Source organism: Patagioenas fasciata, chromosome 17 (genome assembly GCF_037038585.1).
Source record: "Patagioenas fasciata isolate bPatFas1 chromosome 17, bPatFas1.hap1, whole genome shotgun sequence".
NCBI classification, from domain to species: domain Eukaryota; kingdom Metazoa; phylum Chordata; class Aves; order Columbiformes; family Columbidae; genus Patagioenas; species Patagioenas fasciata.
This window is the reverse complement of record NC_092536.1, coordinates 8660059-8678305: the sequence shown is the minus strand read 5'-3', so window position 1 is coordinate 8678305 and position 18247 is coordinate 8660059. Positions and strand designations below refer to the sequence as shown.

At 56.7% G+C, this 18247-nt stretch overlaps 1 protein-coding gene across 5 annotated transcripts; it reads left to right on the top strand.

Annotated features, from left to right (window-relative positions):
* The first annotated feature begins 2349 nt into the window (after window positions 1–2349).
* LOC136109088 (immunoglobulin lambda-1 light chain-like) lies at window positions 2350–10583 on the top strand. 5 transcript variants are annotated; one of them, XM_065851482.2, is made up of 4 exons: window positions 2350–2440; window positions 2581–2870; window positions 8425–8461; window positions 10090–10583. In XM_065851482.2, the coding sequence occupies exons 1-4, from the start codon at window positions 2395–2397 to the stop codon at window positions 10410–10412; spliced, it is 696 nt and encodes a 231-aa protein (XP_065707554.1). In that variant the 5' UTR covers window positions 2350–2394; the 3' UTR covers window positions 10413–10583. The 5 variants fall into 5 exon arrangements, with proteins under 5 accessions (XP_065707554.1, XP_065707553.1, XP_065707551.1 ...); XM_065851481.2 differs by having other exon boundaries at window positions 2581–2874; window positions 8429–8461; XM_065851479.2 differs by having other exon boundaries at window positions 2581–2874; window positions 8426–8461.
* The last annotated feature ends 7664 nt before the right edge of the window (window positions 10584–18247 follow it).

Sequence of the window (18247 nt, the reverse complement as noted above, 5' to 3'; positions counted from 1 at the left end):
TTTTCCTTTTCCATTCTGGTACCCTTCCTCATGTGTCCTGTGTCTCAGGGCTGTGATGATGTCCCCAGTGTGGGGCCCTGATGCTGGAGAATCGCTGGCTGGGCTCCTCCCCACTGCCCAGTATCCATGTGAGGGGCAGAGGAGCCTGGGACAGTGTGAGGAGCTGGAGCCTATGGAGTTGCCCAAGAAAACTTTTGCTGTATTTCTGTTGCCCTGGGCTGAGTCCTGCCTGGGGTACTGTGGCACTGCAGCTGCCCTGGGTTGTGGGGCTGGGTGTGGGGCAGGAAAGCTTTTGCTGCAGCCTCCTGTCCTCACATGGGTCTGACTCAGCTGCCCACAGTGTCCCTGAGGCAAACCACCTAGATCTGCTCTAGGAGCAGCAACAGTGCTTATGGCTGGTACCAGCAGAAGGTACCCGTCCCTGTCACTGTGATCTATCGTGACACCAACAGACCCTCGGGCATCCCTTCATGTTTCTCCAGATCTGTGTTCAGTTCCACGGCCACGTTAACCATCACTGGGGTCCAAGCCAAGGACGAGGCTGTCTATTACTGTGGTGGCACCGACAGCAGCAGTTACAATCCCATGGTGACACAGAGCAATGAGGAACTGATACAGAAACCTCCCACCATTGCAGGGACCAGATAGGAGCCTCTGCTGTCCCACAATCGTCCATCCAGGGATGTCTGTTCCCCTGGGGCACTGGTTGACCCGTGTCTTCTCCCTTCTCTCCTCTCCCTCTCCAGGTTCCCTGGTTCAGGCAGCACTGACTCAGCCGGCCTCGGTGTCCACGACCCTGGGAGGAACCGTCCAGATCACCTGCTCTGGGTATAGCAGCAGCAGCTATGCTGGCTGGTACCAGCAGAAGGTCTCTGGCACTGGCCCTGTCACTGTGATCTACTGGGATAACCGCAGACCCTCGGGCATCCCTGAGCGATTCTCTGGATCCAAATCTGGCACCACAGCCACGTTAACCATCACTGGGGTGCAAGCTGAGGACAAGCCTGTCTATTACTGTGGTGGCATCGACAGCAGCTACAATGGTGACACAGAGCAATGGGGAAATGATACAAAAACCTGCCATCACCAGACCACTTCGGAATCTCTGCTGTCCCTGTTTGATGGTGGGGCAGATCCCCGCCATGGCCCTGACCTGTGCCGCAGGTGGCTGTGTCTGGTGTCCTGGCTCGGCTGTCCCTTAGAGTCCCAGGTCTGTGCATGCCCCAGTCATTTGGGCAGGGGATATACATCATGTGGGAATGTGCCGTTCTCCATGGCCACATTAACGTTAACCCTTGGCACCAGGCTGAAGCTGTCTCTTGCAGTGCCAGCTGGAACACCGGTGCTGAGGAGGGTCGCAGTGACTCCCAGCACTTGGGAAGGGAAACACAAGCCCAGTCTTGCCCCAGGGCCCCTCAGGTGCCATCTGCTGCTGCTCAGACATGGTGGTGGAACAGCACACGTGCCTGTGATGTGGATCCTGCCGTGGGGCACACGCTTTGCTCCAACAGATCCCCTCTTTGCTGCCCAAGAGGAGACAGCTGCCCCGCAGCCCTGCCCTGCCTGTGCCCGTGGGGTCTCTGTGCCCTGGGCAGTGTTGGGGGCAGGAAGGGTCATGGGTGTGGGGACATTTCCCCAAGCAGAGCAGCTCTTAGGCTGGGCATGAGGGTCCCAAAGGTGGCTGCGGTCCTTGTGCCCTGGGTTGGAGCAGGGGTGGCTGAGGGCTGCCCCAATGGCTGCCAGCAGAGCTCCTGGGCTGCCACGGCTCTGCGTTTCCCAGTGTTGGCCCATTGGGCTTATGAGTGTCTCTTGGGGAGAAATAGCTGGATCCTGGGGCTCAGTGCCAGGTGGCTCCTGTTGTGCTGGGGAGTGTGTGGGCGGGAAGAGCAAAGGTCTTGAGTGGTGGGTCTGGGTTGGCAGGCAAAGAGTCAGAGTGGAAAAGCAACAGAGCAAGAGGGTACGGTAGGGGCCTGGGACACCATAGAAGAGAAAGGGGCCAAAAGTTGGGTAAGGGCTGCCTGAGGATGGCATCATTTCAGCCCCATCACTGGCAGCTGTGAGCACTGCCTGCCCCTAGTGCCTGGCTTTTCCATGCAGGAAAAGGAGCTGATCGTCCTAGGTTGGAGACAGTGGCGTCTGTGCTGGTGTGTTTCAGGCCCTGAGCTGGGATGTGTCTCTGCTCCGTGCCCAAGAACAAGCCCACTGCATCTGGAGTGGTGGGGCTGGGCGGGGAGCGGAAGGTGTGGAGAGATGTGTGGGCAGGATCCAGCCCTGAGCGTGGGGTCAGATTTGCATGGAGGGGCCGTGCCCAGGGCAGGCGGGGGCTTAAAAGGGGGTCAGTGTCCGCAAACGAGCCCCATCGTCGTGGGGACACGGAGCTGGTGGGATCGCACCATGGCCTGGCTCCCTCTCCTCCTCGCGGTGCTCGCCCACGGCTCAGGTGACACCTCCAGACTCACTGTGCCCAGCCAGGGACTCTGGGCACGGGGGTCCTGTCCTCATTCTGCTACCTGGGGAGGTCTGCGTCTCTTGGGCGCTGGCTGACCTTTGTCTTCTCCCCTCTCTCCTCTCCCTCTCCAGGTTCCCTGGTCCAGGCAGCGCTGACTCAGCCGGCCTCGGTGTCCACGACCCTGGGAGGAACCGTCCAGATCACCTGCTCTGGGAGCAGCTACAACTATGGCTGGTATCAACAGAAGGTCCCTGGCACTGGCCCTGTCACTGTGATCTATGGTAGCACTGGCAGACCCTCGGGCATCCCTTCGCGATTCTCCGGAACCCGATCTGGCTCAACGGGCACGTTAACCATCACTGGGGTCCAAGCCGAGGACGAGGCTGTCTATTACTGTGGGAACTACGAAAGCAGCAGCAATCCTGCCACAGTGACACAGAGCAATGAGGAAGTGATACAAAATCCTCCTGCTATCACAGGGCCAGTTGGGAGTCTCTGCTGTCTCCGTTTGACAGTGGGGCAGATCCCCACCATGGCCCTGCCCTGTGCTGCAGGTGGCTGTGCCTCGTGTCCCTGTTCAGCTGTCCCTTAGAGTCTCAGGTCTGTACCTGTCCCCAGTCTATTGGGGAAGTGATCACCCCCATCAGCCCTGTGCTTGCCCACCCTGCAGGTCCAAGGTCCCCTGCACTCCCCAGCTGGCACCCAGGGCCCTGCCCAGGTGCCCACCTGCCCTGCTCCCAGTACAGCTGTGCCAGAAGCCCCTGGGGCATCCCCCCAGGGGGTTCAACCTGACTGAAACTGTGGCCTCAGCACCCAGTTGGGGGGGATGTGACCTGGCCCAGGGAGTTGGAGGAAAGCTTTGCCTTTGGACCCTGGGAAGGGATGTTTCCCATGGGCACAGCAGCTCCAGGGTCATGCAAGAGGGTTCCAGGGCAGAGCAGGGGTAGAGGGAGCTGCTCTGTTCTGTTGCAAGAGGAAACCATGGGCTACTCCAGCCCATAGGCTGTTTGCACCTCTGACCCCCTGGGTAGGCCCTGGTCCTGGGAGATGTCCCACCAAGGCCCCATGGCAGCAAAGGGCTGCCCAGCAGCCTGACCCTGTCCTGTTGCAGGATCACCTGGCCTGGGTTTATTACTGGAGATAAAGGTGCTGGCTCCTCTGTGTTGTGGGGTGCTGCTGGTTCTCAGCAGTGACATTTCCTGCAACCCCATGAGTGTGACAGGGACGAGTACAGGGGCTGGGTTGAGGGTGTGTAATAGGGCCAGATTTTGGGCAGGGGTGCTGGCCCCATGGTGCTGCATTTGTGCTGTCTGGAGCTGCTGTGTGGACAGCCAGGTCCCAGCTGGCCTCGTCCCCCAGCTCTGTGCCCAGGACCATGGTGCTGGTGCGGAGGGCCATGGCCTGGGGAATAGAGGGCATGGGCTGGGATGCACTGAGCACCATGCGGTCCTTGGGATGAGGGCTACTCTGTGCTCCCAACCTTGTTCCTCTCATCCAGGCAACATTAAGGTCCCAGGTGCTCATCAGTCACAGATAACATTCAGCTGAGGAGCTGGAGGGAGGGATGGAAATGGGTCTTTGCTCCTGCCTTTTCCCAGACCCTTCTGCATGGGAGAGCCCAGCTGGACCCCAAAAATCTACTCGAGTGGCAAGAGCCTGGGCAATGGCTTGTACTGCCATCCCCAGCGTGGGTACTGGCTCATCTGCTCCCCACAACCCATAGAGGGGATGTTGGAACTGTGGGTGCTGCCTGTCCCTCACTACCTGTGCTGTCCGCACCACCCAGCTTTCCCACACCAGTTGGCCCTGCAGCCACTCAGCACAGGCTGGAGACAGTGGGGTCTGTGCTGGTGTCTTTTGGGCTCTGAGCTGGGATGTGTCTCTGCTCCGTGCCCGAGAACAAGCCCACTGCATCTGGAGTGGTGGGGCTGGGCGGGTAGCGGAAGGTGTGGAGAGATGCGCGGGCAGGATCCAGCCCCAAGCGTGGGGTCAGATTTGCATGTAGGGGCCGTGCCCGGGGCAGGCGGGGGCTTAAAAGGGGGTCAGTGTCCGCAAACGAGCCCCATCGTCGTGGGGACACGGAGCTGGTGGGATCGCACCATGGCCTGGCTCCCTCTCCTCCTCGCGGTGCTCGCCCACGGCTCAGGTGACACCTCCAGACTCACCGTGCCCAGCCAGGGACTCTGGGCACGGGGGTCCTGTCCCCATCCTGCTGCCTGGGGAGGTCTGTGTCCCTGGGGCACTGGCTGACCCCTCTCTTCTCCCCTCTCTCCTCTCCCTCTCCAGGTTCCCTGGTCCAGGCAGCGCTGACTCAGCCGGCCTCGGTGTCCACGACCCTGGGAGGAACCGTCCAGATCACCTGCTCTGGGCTTAGCAGCGGTAGCAATGCTGGCTGGTACCAGCAGAAGGTCTCTGGCACTGGCCCTGTCACTGTGATCTATGGTAATACTGGCAGACCCTCGGGCATCCCTGAGCGATTCTCCGGAACCAAGTCTGGCACCACGGCCACGTTAACCATCACTGGGGTGCAAGCCGAGGACGAGGCTGACTATTACTGTGGTGGCTACGACGGCAGCACTTATATTCCCACGGTGACTCAGATCAATGGGGAAGTGATACAAAATCCTCCTGTCACCCCAGCGTCAGTTGGGAGTCTCTGCAGTCTCCGTTTGACAGTGGGGCAGATCCCCACCATGGCCCTGCCCTGTGCTGCAGGTGGCTGTACCAGGTGTCCTCGTTCAGCTGTCCCTTAGAACCTCAGGTCTGTTCCTGTCCCTGGTCTGTTGGGGAGGTGATGACCCCCAGCAGCCCTGTCCCTGCCCACCCTGCAGGTCCAAGGTCCCCTGCACTCCCCAGCTGGCATCCAGGGCCCTGCCCAGGTGCCCCCCTGCCCTGCTCCCAGCACAGCTGTGCCAGGAGCTCCCAAGGCATAACCCCAGGGGGTTCAGCCCAGCTGAAACTGTGGCCCCAGCATGCAGTGGGGTGGATGTGACCTGGCCCAGGGAGTTGGAGGAAAGCTTTGCCTTTGGACCCTGGGAAGGGATGTTTCCCATGGGCACAGCAGCTCCAGGATCACGTGAGAGGGTCCTGGGGCAGAGCAGGGGTGGGGGGGGCTGCTCTGTCCTGCTGCAAGAAGAAACCGTGGGCTACTCCAGCCCATAGGCTGCTTGCACCTCTGTGCTCCTGAGGAGCCTCTGGCCCTGGGACATGTCCCACCACAGCCCCACGGCAGCAAAGAACCACCCAGCAGCCTGTCCCTGTCCTGCTGTGGGATCACCTGGCCTGGGGCTACTGCTGGGGACCAAGCTGCTGGCTCCTCTGTGTCATGGGGTGCTGCAGTCATCAGGGTGAGGACTGCTCTTTGGTCTCAGCCCAGCTCCCCTCACCCACGCCACATTAAGGTCCCAGGTGCTCATCAGTCACAGATAACATTCAGCTGAGGAGCTGGAGGGAGGGATGGAAATGGGTCTTTGCTCCTGCCTTTTCCCAGACCCTTCTGCATGGGAGAGCCCAGCTGGACCCCAAAAATCTACTCGAGTGGCAAGAGCCTGGGCAATGGCTTGTACTGCCATCCCCAGCGTGGGTACTGGCTCATCTGCTCCCCACAGCCCGTAGAGGGGATGTTGGAACTGTCGGTACTGCCTGTCCCCCACTACCTGCCCTGTCCCCCGTGCCGAGCTTTCCCACACCCGCTGGCCCTGCAGCCACTCAGCACAGGCTGGAGACAGTGGGGTCTGTGCTGGTGTGTTTCAGGCCCTGAGCTGGGATGTGTCTCTGCTCCGTGCCCAAGTACAAGCCCACTGCATCTGGAGTGGTGGGGCTGGGCGGGGAGCGGAAGGTGTGGAGAGATGTGTGGGCAGGATCCAGCCCCGAGCGTGGGGTCAGATTTGCATGTAGGGGCCGTGCCCGGGGCAGGCAGGGAACTTAAAAGGGGGTCAGTGTCCGCAAACGAGCCCCATCGTCGTGGGGACACGGAGCTGGTGGGATCGCACCATGGCCTGGCTCCCTCTCCTCCTCGCGGTGCTCGCCCACGGCTCAGGTGACACCTCCAGACTCACCGTGCCCAGCCAGGGACTCTGGGCACGGGGGTCCTGTCCCCATCCTGCTGCCTGGGGAGGTCTGTGTCCCTGGGGCGCTGGCTGACCTTTGTCTTCTCCCCTCTCTCCTCTCCTTCTCCAGGTTCCCTGGTCCAGGCAGCGCTGACTCAGCCGGCCTCGGTGTCCACGACCCTGGGAGGAACCATCCAGATCGAATGCTCTGGGCTTGGCAGTGCTGGCTGGCATTATGCTGGCTGGTACCAGCAGAAGATCCCTGGCACTGGCCCTGTCACTGTGATCTATGGTGGCAACCGGAGACCCTCAGGCATCCCTTCGCGATTCTCTGGCACCAAGTCTGGCACCATGGCCACGTTAACCATCACTGGGGTCCAAGCTGAGGACGAGGCTGTCTATTACTGTGGTGGCTGGGACAGCAACAGTGACAGTCCCACGGTGACTCAGATCAATGGGGAAGTGATACAAAATCCTCCCGCCATCCCATGGTCAGTTGCGAGTCTGTGCTGTCCCCATTTGATGGTGGGGCAGATCCCCACCTTGGCCTTGCCCTGTGTTACAGGTGGCTGTGCCTGGTGTCTCAGCCCACTTGTTCCTTAGAGTCCCATGTCTGTTCCTGTCCCTGGCCATTTGGGGAGGTGATGACCCCCATCTGCCCTGTCCCTGCTGGGTGCACCCCTGCCCTTCTCCCAGCCCAGCTGCATCAGGAGCCCCTGGGCACTGGGCACCTCCACCCCCAGCCAGTGCTGATTGTAGCCTACAAAGGCAGTGATTTATTGGAGCAGATATTCACACAGTCCTTGCCAGGCCAGTTTCAGGATGGTTTATACTGCAAGGCTGCCTGGCACATCCTACCCTTTTCCTTCTCCTTTCCTTCCCAGCACATCTGGGTGAGTCCTGTGGCAGCAGCAGAGGATCCCTGGTGTCACCTTTGTGGCTCAGCTCCGGCAGCTGGGACACAGCAGTCGTGTGTAACATCCCCAGTGCACCTCAGGACCAGCACCCCCTCATTTGCCCCCACTCCCACCAAGGCCCGTGCCAGATAGGTGCTGAAGGGCCAACATCCCTGGTACGTCCAGCACAGCATCTCTCCTTCTCCTCCTTCTCCTCCTCCTCCTCCATGCCTTCTCCCAAGGAGAAGAGCTGGACTTTCAAGCTGAATGTTGTCCCTCTTTATTGTCCCCTCCTTAAGTGGAACCTAAACCCCATGAAAGTCTGAGAAATGCTCAGAAACTGATCATATACAACAGTTGATATCAGCTTCAGTTAAATGCCTTGCATAGACAATTGCAGTGATATTTTTTGGGTAGTTTCAGCCTTATGCACAAAAGTACAAGCCTACCCAGAGCCAAACCTCTGAAACAGAAAGTGCCTCAAACCGTGAAATCCTCGAAGCATCATTTATTTTCCAGTGACTCAGGAGATTCACCGATTCTGTCTGTTTCTATAACCACTTGCACAAACCACAACATTTGAATATTTTTGAGTTCAAGTTAAGCTGGTGCTGTTGAAAGCCAGCACTCCAAGAGTTTGTTTGCTCTGAGCCCAGCCCCCTGTGCCCTGTGAGACTGGCACCACACTGGGAAAACACTTTACAAAGCAGCAACCAAGCCTTCCCTGGGGAATTTGATCAGTCTTAGCTGAAACCCACGGTGGCTGACCCCTCCCTTGGCTATCGCAGCTGTAGAAAGGAATCTGCATCCATCGCATGCTTTTCTCTGCTAATTCCAGCTCTTCCTTTATACCAACTGATGCCTCCTTTCCTCTCACATCCTGCTGGGTCCACCAGGACACCATCCTGTCACCTCTACCCTCGAGCATCCATCAGGGTATCCCATCACCTCCACCCTGGAGCATCCATGGGGCCCAGGACTGCTCCTGCCACGGGGCAGGAGGTTTTTGCACAGCCCTGTATCACTGTGTGGTGTATTCGGCGCAGGGACCCAGCTGACGATTTCAGGTGAGTCGCCGACTTCTCAGTCTTTCCTCCCCCACGAATTTGTGACATTTTGTCAATTTTGGGGGATTTTGGGGTTTTTTCTGGGGCTTGGCGCTGGGCTGGGGTCTGCTGCCGGTTCGGGGATCGACACTAAGCGTGACGTTGTGGGCTGTGTCTTGTCCCTGTGGACTCGGAGGGCTCTGGTGCGCACCACAGAGGATCGGAGGTATTTTCTCAACCGAAAAATCTTAAAATTTGTGTCTGAGAGAACCTATTTTAGAAACCCAGGTTTAGGTCTTTTAGAAAGTCAATTTTTGTCTTTGTTAAAGAAATTAGTCGTTAGTCTAAGGTCTAAGTCCTCAACTCTTCACCCTGGGGACTAAGTCCATCACCCTTGGTGAGGAGCAGGGGCTTCTCTGCGAGGTCCCGTGGCCGCGGGTGCTGTGAAATGGCAGTGGGCTGAGGTCGCGGCCACCTTTGTGTTAAAATGGCACGTCCCTGGGATCTTAACCAAAACTTTTTAGGGGTACCTTAAAGAGCCTGTTCTCCAGGTAAGCCGTGTCAAAAATGAAGATTACTGTGTTGAAAAATGCTGCTGGGAACATTGTTTGTGTGTCTTTGTCTGTGATTTTTAAACGAACTTGGCCAAAAATCCAAATCTGAATCAAATTACCAGGGGCGGGAGACGAGGAAAAATGTAATTTCTCAATTTCTTCAGCAAAAAGTTTTCAACAGCAAAATCCTCCTGTTTTTTTAATAGAGATCGAGATAGAGACATTGTACATTCGAGGAGGCAGCAGAACCACCTCGGAAAGACAAAATCTCTTTTCTTCACCTTCCTTTGGGTGATTTGTAATAGCATTTTTCTGAGAAAAGTCTCAAAGTGTCAGAAAGCAGAACTGAGAAGAAAACAGGATGGTTTGTCTTTGAAATTTGGACTTTAAAACAAATTGCTGTGCAAAAGAAAAGAAATTGGTTTATGGCAGCTAACCAGCGATTTTGGTTTATATATTATATATATGTGTGTATATATAATATATATAACATATATGTTTATGTAGATATTAAACATCTAAAATACACAGATATCTATATTATACATTATATATAATTAGACATATTCATTGAAAATATATGCTATAATATATACTATACAGAGTGTATTTTATGTAATATATGATAGATATATATGTACATAGATATGATGTATATTGCCTGTATATATAGATATGAGTAATACGTAATGTGAACATGCACATATATATACATATAGTATATATCTAAAAAACATATATATAAGTATATATGTGGTGTATGTATATATGTATGTGTATTACATACACATGTGTATATATACTTTTAAATATACATATAAGTATATATATATAAACTTATATACTAAGTTTATATATATATATATATATAAAGTATATGTGTGTATATATATATATTTTTATATATATACACAGATATATGTAAAAGTTGTATAGGGAGCTGTATCCCAAATCTAAAGACATTAGAGGTATAAATGATAACCTCTCAGGCGTGGGGGAAGTGCAGAGTTCCTGGGCAGCACCAGCAGGACAGGCAGGGGCTGTGTTGGGGCACAGGGTCCCCCTGACACCCCCACCACTCTCTCCCCCTCGCAGATTTGCCCAAGTCGGCCCCTGAAGTCTCCTTGTTCCCACCATCCACTGAGCTGCTGGAGCAGAACAAAGCCACCTTGGTGTGTCTGATCGAAAACTTCTACCCTCGCGACGTGACCGTGGAGTGGGTGGCTGATGACAACCCCGTCACTGATGGCGTGAGCACCAGCCAGTCCCAGTGGCAGAGCAACACCAAGTACATGGCCAGCAGCTACCTGACGCTGACTCCTAGCCAGTGGCGGAGCAAAGAGACCTTTACCTGCAAGGTCACGCATGTGACTGGCACCGTGCAGAAGACCGTGAAGAGAAGCGAGTGCTCCTCCTAACCCTGCCGGGACACCCCACAGCCCCTCACTGGCCCTGACCCCCTTCCTCACTGCTGGGGGCAGCGACCCCCTGCAGCACAGATGTCTTTCATCACGTCCCCCTGCCCCCAGCTCCTGTTCCCCTGCCCTGAGTGTCACATGAATAAACACCAACACTGAACTAGCGCTGGCTCAGCATCCCTGTCTCTGTGTCCTTGCAACACACCCGCTCCTCCTGCATCGGCCGACATCACCCCAGTGGTGCCAGTATGGAGGTGGGTGGGTGGGATGGGAACACACGTGCACACGCGCGCGCACACACACACGTGCGCACGCATGTTACCGGTTTTGCCCAGGGCTCCCTGCAGTTCTTGTTCACCCCCAGGGATCCCACTGACTCCACCCCAGCACTGCCAGGACCAGGGGATGGGCAGCTTGGAGCATCAGCCTGGTCTAAGCTCCTGTCCTGGCAGCAAGCATGTGGCCCTGGCTGTCCCAGCCTTGTCCCTCACCTACTGGCCTCTGAGTACCTTGCAGGGACTCGTGGCTTGTTGTGGGGCCATGGTCAGCCATGTTCCTTTGCTGGCCAGCCCTGACTCTACCCCATTTCCTTGATCACTCCTGTGTCACCCGGGATAGGGGTGCTGGTTCAGCTGCCAGGACATGCACCAGTCTGTCCCCTGCACCTTGTGCCACGGCAGCCAGAGCCCCTGCATGCCACATGCCCCATCCTCAGCACAACCCCAGGGAAGTGTCCCGTGCACATAGAGTGACACACAGCCACAGCTGTGCCGAGAGCACCAGTGGTCAGCTGTGGGTACCCCATCAGAGCTGCACAGCGGACAGGAGCACCTGACCACTGCTGTGTGCAGTTCTCAGGAGGATGCCCCCTCCCCAGCCTTTTGGTAAAGAGGGGACAGCCCCACTACATCCCCCTCTCTAGGCTGTGCCAGTGGCAGTGGGATGCCCAGCCCCAGCAGGCTTTGGGTTGCCACATGTCCCTGCAGGTGCTTTCTGGGAACACAGAATCATAGAATTGCAGAACGATTTGGGTTGGAAGGGGACATGAGCAGGGACATCTTCATCCAGATCAGGTTGCTCAGAGCCCCATCCAGCCTGGCCTTGAATGTCTCCAGAGTTTGGGCATCCACCACCTCTCTGATCATTCTGGGACAGTGTTTCACCATCCTCATTGTAAAAAATATCTTCCTCATGTCTGACCTGAATCTCCCCTCCTTTATTTTAAAACCATTACCCCTTGTCCTGTCACTGCCCTGGGAAGGCCGGGGGCCAGCCTGCACCTTCACTGTGGGACGGGCAGTCCATGCCTTGGCCTTGCTTGGGGCAAAGCCTCCAGCAGCCAGTGAGGAGAAAGCACCGCTCTGTGCAGTGTTGCTGGCTGTGTGTCCTCCCTGCTGTGTCCATCTGTCCTGTCCACCCCAGTGCCTCTGTCCTGTCCACCTCAATGCCTCCATCCACCCATCTGTCCATCCTACTCACCCCTATCCATCCTGACATCCCACCAGTGGTGCCTGTCCCTCAGTTACAGGGCACCAGACCAAGCTTTTCACAGGCTCAGTTTGGGATGGGTCCTGCTGGGCTGGGGTCTGGCTTTGGCTCATGTCTGGGAGAGCAGAGCACAGGCACGTCTCCCACTTCGGAGGCAGGAAACCTCACTAATTATTGATTAAAAGATTGTGCTAAATCTTTTCCCTAAGCAACAACTGGCAAGGAAAAAACCTGCTGAATTATAGATCAGTGGCCCTGGCTTCTCCAGGGCCTCCCTACTCCCCTCCTGCCTGCAGCACCATGAATTTCCAGCCACGGTTTTACCCATGAAAAGCCCTTCAACAGGTCTATAGAGGCACCACTGGGAATCACACTGAGATGCAGGGCCTGATCCAGCCCTCACTGGGGAGGATGCCTGGGTGGAAAAGGCTCATCCTGCTCCCACAGCCACGCTCGGTGGGGTTTTCTGGTGAGCAAATGTGCTGAGTGAAACCAAAACCCGCATCTCTCCCAGCTGCAGCTTTCGCTCTGCCATCCCCTGTGCTGCAATTTTGAACAGCCTTTTTAATTTTTGTTTTCCCAGCTTGCCATTAATTTTAAAAAGAGGGGGATCTAATTTAGTAAATGAGATGCTTCAGGAAAGCTTTAATTAGCTGCAGAGAGAGCCAGTGGGTCCCACGGTGGGGTTGGGACTTGGCAAGAGCTGCGCTTCCAGGCTGAGGCTCGCAGGGAAGGACTTAACAAGGTCTTCAGTGGGGTTTAATAAACCCCAGTGGTTTAAATGCTGTGGGTTTAGAGGGGTCCCATGGCCAAGACCAGCAAGACAGATGCGAGGATGGGGGCAGAGGGATGTGGGGCCACGGGAGCTCTTACAACCTTCACCCCAAAACACCCCCCAGCCCCACAGAGCAAAGCTCTGCTCTGGTCCCCAAACCCTGCCCTGGGGTGGGGACAGCTCCTGTACCCATGACCTTGCATTTGGGGGTGCCCATGCTGAAGCCCCTCTATGAGAGACATGTACAGCCAGATTGGTCCCCCAAAACCAGCCTGGGCTTGTTTGTTTTTTCTTTATTGCGTAGGAAACAATTATTTTGCAAATATAATGGGCTCAGTCAGGATCTCTCAGCAAAGCAATATTTTTAAAACAACAATATTGCAACACCAGGTGTTCTACCTAAAGGTAGGCACACATAATAGGGCAAAAAGCCCCTGCTTATATCCCCCCAAAATCGCAGCTGCAATTTCGCTCCCCTGTTCCCCAGTGGCTGGGTACTTCAGGGTTTACAGACCACCCTAACGCATACAATACCCTTCCCCTTATCAATCTATTTAAGATATGAATTCCTGGTACTTTGGCTACCCTTCCCCCTGAATTAACTTGTAAATACAGGTATCAGTATGCATACAGGTATATATTCTGGGAAGAGACTGTGTTTTACATTAGGGATTCATAGTCTGATGTCTCTCGGTCCTTCCCCCTGCTGGGGTCAGGCACTGGGTCCTCAGTTATGTAAAAACAACAGTTCTTTGTTAAATGTTCCTTACAATTACACATCACTCGGTGATTTCTGCAGGCCAAGGCGAGCCCCAGTATTTCCTGCCAGGAGGATTTAGGGGCTCAATTTCCGCAGGCCAAGCCGAGTCCTAGCATCTCCTGCCAGGAGGGTTTAGGGGCTCCCTGTGCGGGGACGTGGCGGGAGCAGAGCGAATACACCTGGGGCTGATGAAACACCTTGTCTGCAGAGACATGGGTGACGTGGCGCAGCCGGAGGGGTTGGGGACATCCCGCCTGCCCTCCCCGCGGCAGCTGCAGCCGCCCAAAACAGCCACCGTTCCTGGAGGCAGCAGGGCTGAAACTCGAAAGCAAGAGCTGGGGCTGAGAATAGCTCCAGCCTGGGGTGGGTGTTGTGGGGCAGAGCCAGAACACATTGGGGTGGCCGTGGGAGGATGGCACGAGTCCCCCCACTTTGGTTCTGCACCTGTGCCGAGCTCAGGCCATACCCAACAGGACATACCCCTGCACCCCATTGTGACAGCCCCCCACTCACATAGCCACCTTCACCGAAGGGTTTGGGGACAAGCTGTGCAGAGCCCAGGTTGTGGCCCCCTAGCCCCCCCAGCCAGCACCGGCACACAGCTGTGCAGCCGCGGGGCATCCCCTGGCTAAATTTACTCCTCACCGGCCACAGTCTCCAATCAGAAACTCGAAGGGAGGGCCAAAAAAAGGAAGCGAAACTGTCTCCAGTGAGTGCTGACGTGTGAAGGCGAGTGGGTGCCACACTGACAAGCCCCAAGTCTGCTCAGCCCCAAGAGGGTTCTGGCTCTGTGCTGGGGCCAGCTTTGCCCCTGCCTCACCGGGATGTCACCTCGCAGGGCCATCAGCCACCGCAGTGAGGGGACAGGGTTTGGGGCAGCCTGAGGCTGCTCAAAATTGGCAGGGCAGGGGACCAGGGACCCACTGGGGGCTGGTGCCAAGGCTGGTGGGTCTGCGTGCCTGTGCCAGGGTGCACGTTCCCAGCCTGGGGTCACCCCTCTTGCACACGCACAGTGGCACATGTACACACACACACCCTTCCCAGTGACCCCAGTGCATCCAGCTCCCCTGGCTGGGCACTGCTGACCCCACACACACAGGGACCAGGGACAGGGCTGACCCTGATACCGCTCAGCTTGTGTCCTTGCCTCCTGTGTCACTGCCAGGGCCACTTGCTGCCACCCCACTGCCAGGTCACCCCAAATCCTCTCTTATTAGCTGAATTAAAATTATCAGCCTCTGTCTCCTGCCAGGCAGCCCCTCAGCTGGGCTTGTCCGTCAGTCTGACCTGTCAGGAGATGCACGGGGCAGCCGCCAGGTTCCCACAATACGGGGCAGATTTCCCCGAATCCGTGAAATAAAACATAGGTTATGAATGAATAAAATGCAGGTTATAAATTATAAAATACAGGTTATGAATCATTAAATACAATGAAACATCCCCTGGGCACACCCCAAAACAAAGCCCCAACTGAGGACAGCCACAGAGCCCAAGGCTGAGGTTTATCACACTGCAATTGAAAGGGAATTAAACGAAATAAATAAATGTCTGAAGCTGGTGTGGCTGAAAACACAACCTGAGCAATCAAGCCCATTTGCAAAGGCCAGAGCATTTGCATAGCTCTGTCAAAACAGCAACCGCCGGCGCGCAGCTGGCATCCGGCAGGAAGGCACCGGGAGGGGCGGCCGGACCCCGCGCTGGGAGTTATTTAGATGTGTATTAAACTATCCACAGCCTGGGGAGAGGTAAACAGCCCCAAAGATAAATACCCGAGCTTGTAAACTGGTTGTAAACAAGCTGAACCGACTCAAAAATAAACACTTTTCAGTTGCTTCAAAATATTTATCATCTCAAATTTAGTGTGATAATAAAATAAAACTCCCAGCAGAGTTCCAGTCCTGGTCTGGGGACCAAGCAAACCCTTGTTTTCTGCACATATTTGGTGTAAACAGCCACATCTCCCCAGGCAGGTGTGCTAATGGCGGGGTTTTATCACAGGGCTGGTGCTACTCATCTGTAGTCATTAAGTTTCAGCCCTTGTTAGGACTCCCAAGGTAGGGTTTTTTAGCTTAATGTTAAGAAATTTCTAGGTAGGGAACGTTGGTGGCAGGGTGACAGCAAGGCAGTGGCAGTGGTGGCTGATGGGTGTGATGGAGGCAGCCGCTGCAGTCCTCACCATGCCCTCGGAAGGGAACAGAAGGGTTTGACTCAGCTGCTTAGGGAGGACTTCAAGTCAAATTTGGTTTTCTCCTCTTCTGTGGCCCTCTGGGGTGAGCAGCGCCAGTGCACAGTGCACAGTGCACAGTGCCAGTGCACAGTGCCAGTGCACAGCTTCTGCAGCCAGGGCTGGGGGGACAGGTGGGGAATGTGGGGTGCACCCCCATCTGGATCCTGCACCCCAGCCAGTGTCACCCTCCCCAACAGCCGTCCCACCCTGAGCAAATATCACCCACCCCAGTCACAGCAGAGCCCCAGCCCTTTCCTCTTCCTCTGCAGCCGCAGTGGGGGAAGAACATCAGGTTTAAGCATTTCTGCCATGTTTTGGGCACTTTTGGCCAGGCACCCCAGGCTGGCCGTGAGCAGAGGGGTGCCGATCCACATCGCTGGCCCCCAGCTGTGCCGACCGCAGCCCCGCTACTCAGGAACAACTTTTGCTAAAATTGCAGACTGGCCAAAAACAAGAGCCAGCTTTGGACAAACACCAGGTGGGAGCCAGGAATAGCCCCGGTACCCACACGTGCCACTTGCTCAGCACAAACTTTACAGCACGTGGCACCCAGAGCATGGCTGCCCAGCTGTGACATGGGCAGCGCGGGAAAAGTCATTTTTTGGCGCCAATTCAACAATGGCTTTTGTGTTTAGGGTGGTTCCAAGTCCTTTTTCCAGGCTGCCAGGGCAACCCAGTGTTCCTGCTGGAAGTCACAGCACCTCCCCAAATCTGGGGTACCAGCAGGCTGTGCAGTGTGTGCAGAGCTCTCAGCTGCCAGGACCCTCGTGGTCCCACTACTGTCCTCTGCCATGGCCACCGTGGCCAGCGAGGGTCGATCCTCAGGCGGGGGATGCTGAGCACAGGGGTGTCTGCTCCCAGGGCTCCTGCCACCCTTGAAGAGCCATAGCCTTGTGCCTTGATGGACCCCCATTGGCAGACAACGTCTGGCCCCACTTCCCAGGTGCCCCTCACACTGACACTGGGGTAGACTTGGGGGGCTGCAGCCATTTGGGGCTCACCATGGCTGGCCACGTCCTGCCATGCTCTGCGGCTGAACCCATCACCGCCCTGGGCTGGACCCGCGCACGTTTGTGGGGCAGCCACCCCCCACAGCCTGTGGGTGCGAGGGGCTGGGCCGTGCAGTGGGGAAGGGGACACAGGAGAACTGGGGGAACGATGAGACATGGAAAGATGCAGGGACACAGACAGCATAGAGAACCCGGGGGGGACATGGGCGAAGAAGGGACACGGTGGGCACAGGAGGAACAGAGGGCAGAGCGGAGGAGCGCACGGGCGGGACGGGACTCGGGGACACGGGTGACAGCGCCGCTCGGTGTCAGCGCCGCTCGCGTGCCCGCAGCCGGCGCGCGGGCGCCCCCTGGCGGCAATTGCAGCGCTCCGGCACGGTGGGGACACGGGGCCAGCCGGAACCCCCGAGGCGCTGGCAGCCCGGGCTGCCCGTGGGCACACGGGGCGAGTGTGGCCCCACACCTGCCGGCTCTCACCGGCCTGAGCCGCCAGCACGGCGGGGACAGGCGGCCAGAGCTGTCACCTGCGCTAACGAGGTCCTTAACGACAGGGCAGCACACGGCCCCGAGCGAGGCTGCAGCTTCCAGCCGGCACGAACCAGAGCCCGGCGGGAGTCACCGAGCTGGTGGCCGCTGCCACCACCACACTGGACACTGCGGCAGCACATGGCACTCCCCACTCAGCATCCTGCGGGTGCTGCACACCCAAAGACACCCAGCAGCCCAGGACATGAGCACCAGCTCTACCCTCTCCTCACCAACCAGGGTGGCTGCTCCGAGACCCCAGACATGAGCTCTGGGGTGGCTTTATGGTGCCCCAGCACTCTCAAGGGCCTGCGAGCACTCCAGCATGGGGCCTGGGGGGTCTTCAGCTGGGCCACTCGACCCCCTGAAGAAGCCACTTCCTCACTGTGGGCTTCAGAGGGAGCCCAAGCCTCATGCCCAGAGGATGCTCAGGCCCCCTGCACCCATGGGTGCTGCAGCCACCTCTTGGGCCAGGACCATGTGCTGGCAGCAGTTTCGCCCTAGAAATAATGAAAACCTCAACCCGCCCCTCTCTGCTCCCAGATAACAACCTGTGCTCTTATGACCATAACTCAGGAAGAGACGGGAACATGCCTGCAGCTTCAGCACATTAATTATGAACCACTCCATTCGCCTGGGCCTTGGTTGTGTCCCTGCCTTGCCAGGCAGCACTGAAGCAGTGCCGACAGGTGCAGCTATTTCTGCCAACATAAAATTAGCTCTGTGGAAAGGGTCATCAGTTCCCCCTGTCCTGCCCCATCCCTGCCAGCCACCCCCACTGCGGGGAAAGCAGCAGGACAGTGTCTGCAAGTACAGGGACTGTGAGGACCCTGAACCACACACAGGGCCAGGGTTTGGCTCCGGGGATTCGTCGCACATGGAGGACAGAGGAGTCTCACACCAGCCTGCGCAGCCGTGCTCGAGGCCAGCATCCCCCACTGCCACCCAGACACTGTCGCCCAGCTCCCTGCCCACTAATTGCACACCCCAGTGGCAAGCACCCTGCCCCAGCAATGCTGAAGGGACATGGAACCAAAGAGGCAGCGACCC

Bases quoted from the DNA above. Each gene is read 5' to 3' on its own strand.
- LOC136109088 (XM_065851478.2), top strand. From the start codon at position 6,443: ATGGCCTGGCTCCCTCTCCTCCTCGCGGTGCTCGCCCACGGCTCAG. The intron at 6,489-6,628 runs GTGACACCTCCA...CTCCTTCTCCAG, and splicing joins GGTGCTCGCCCACGGCTCAG to GTTCCCTGGTCCAGGCAGCG. The intron at 8,462-10,089 runs GTGAGTCGCCGA...TCCCCCTCGCAG, and splicing joins GACCCAGCTGACGATTTCAG to ATTTGCCCAAGTCGGCCCCT.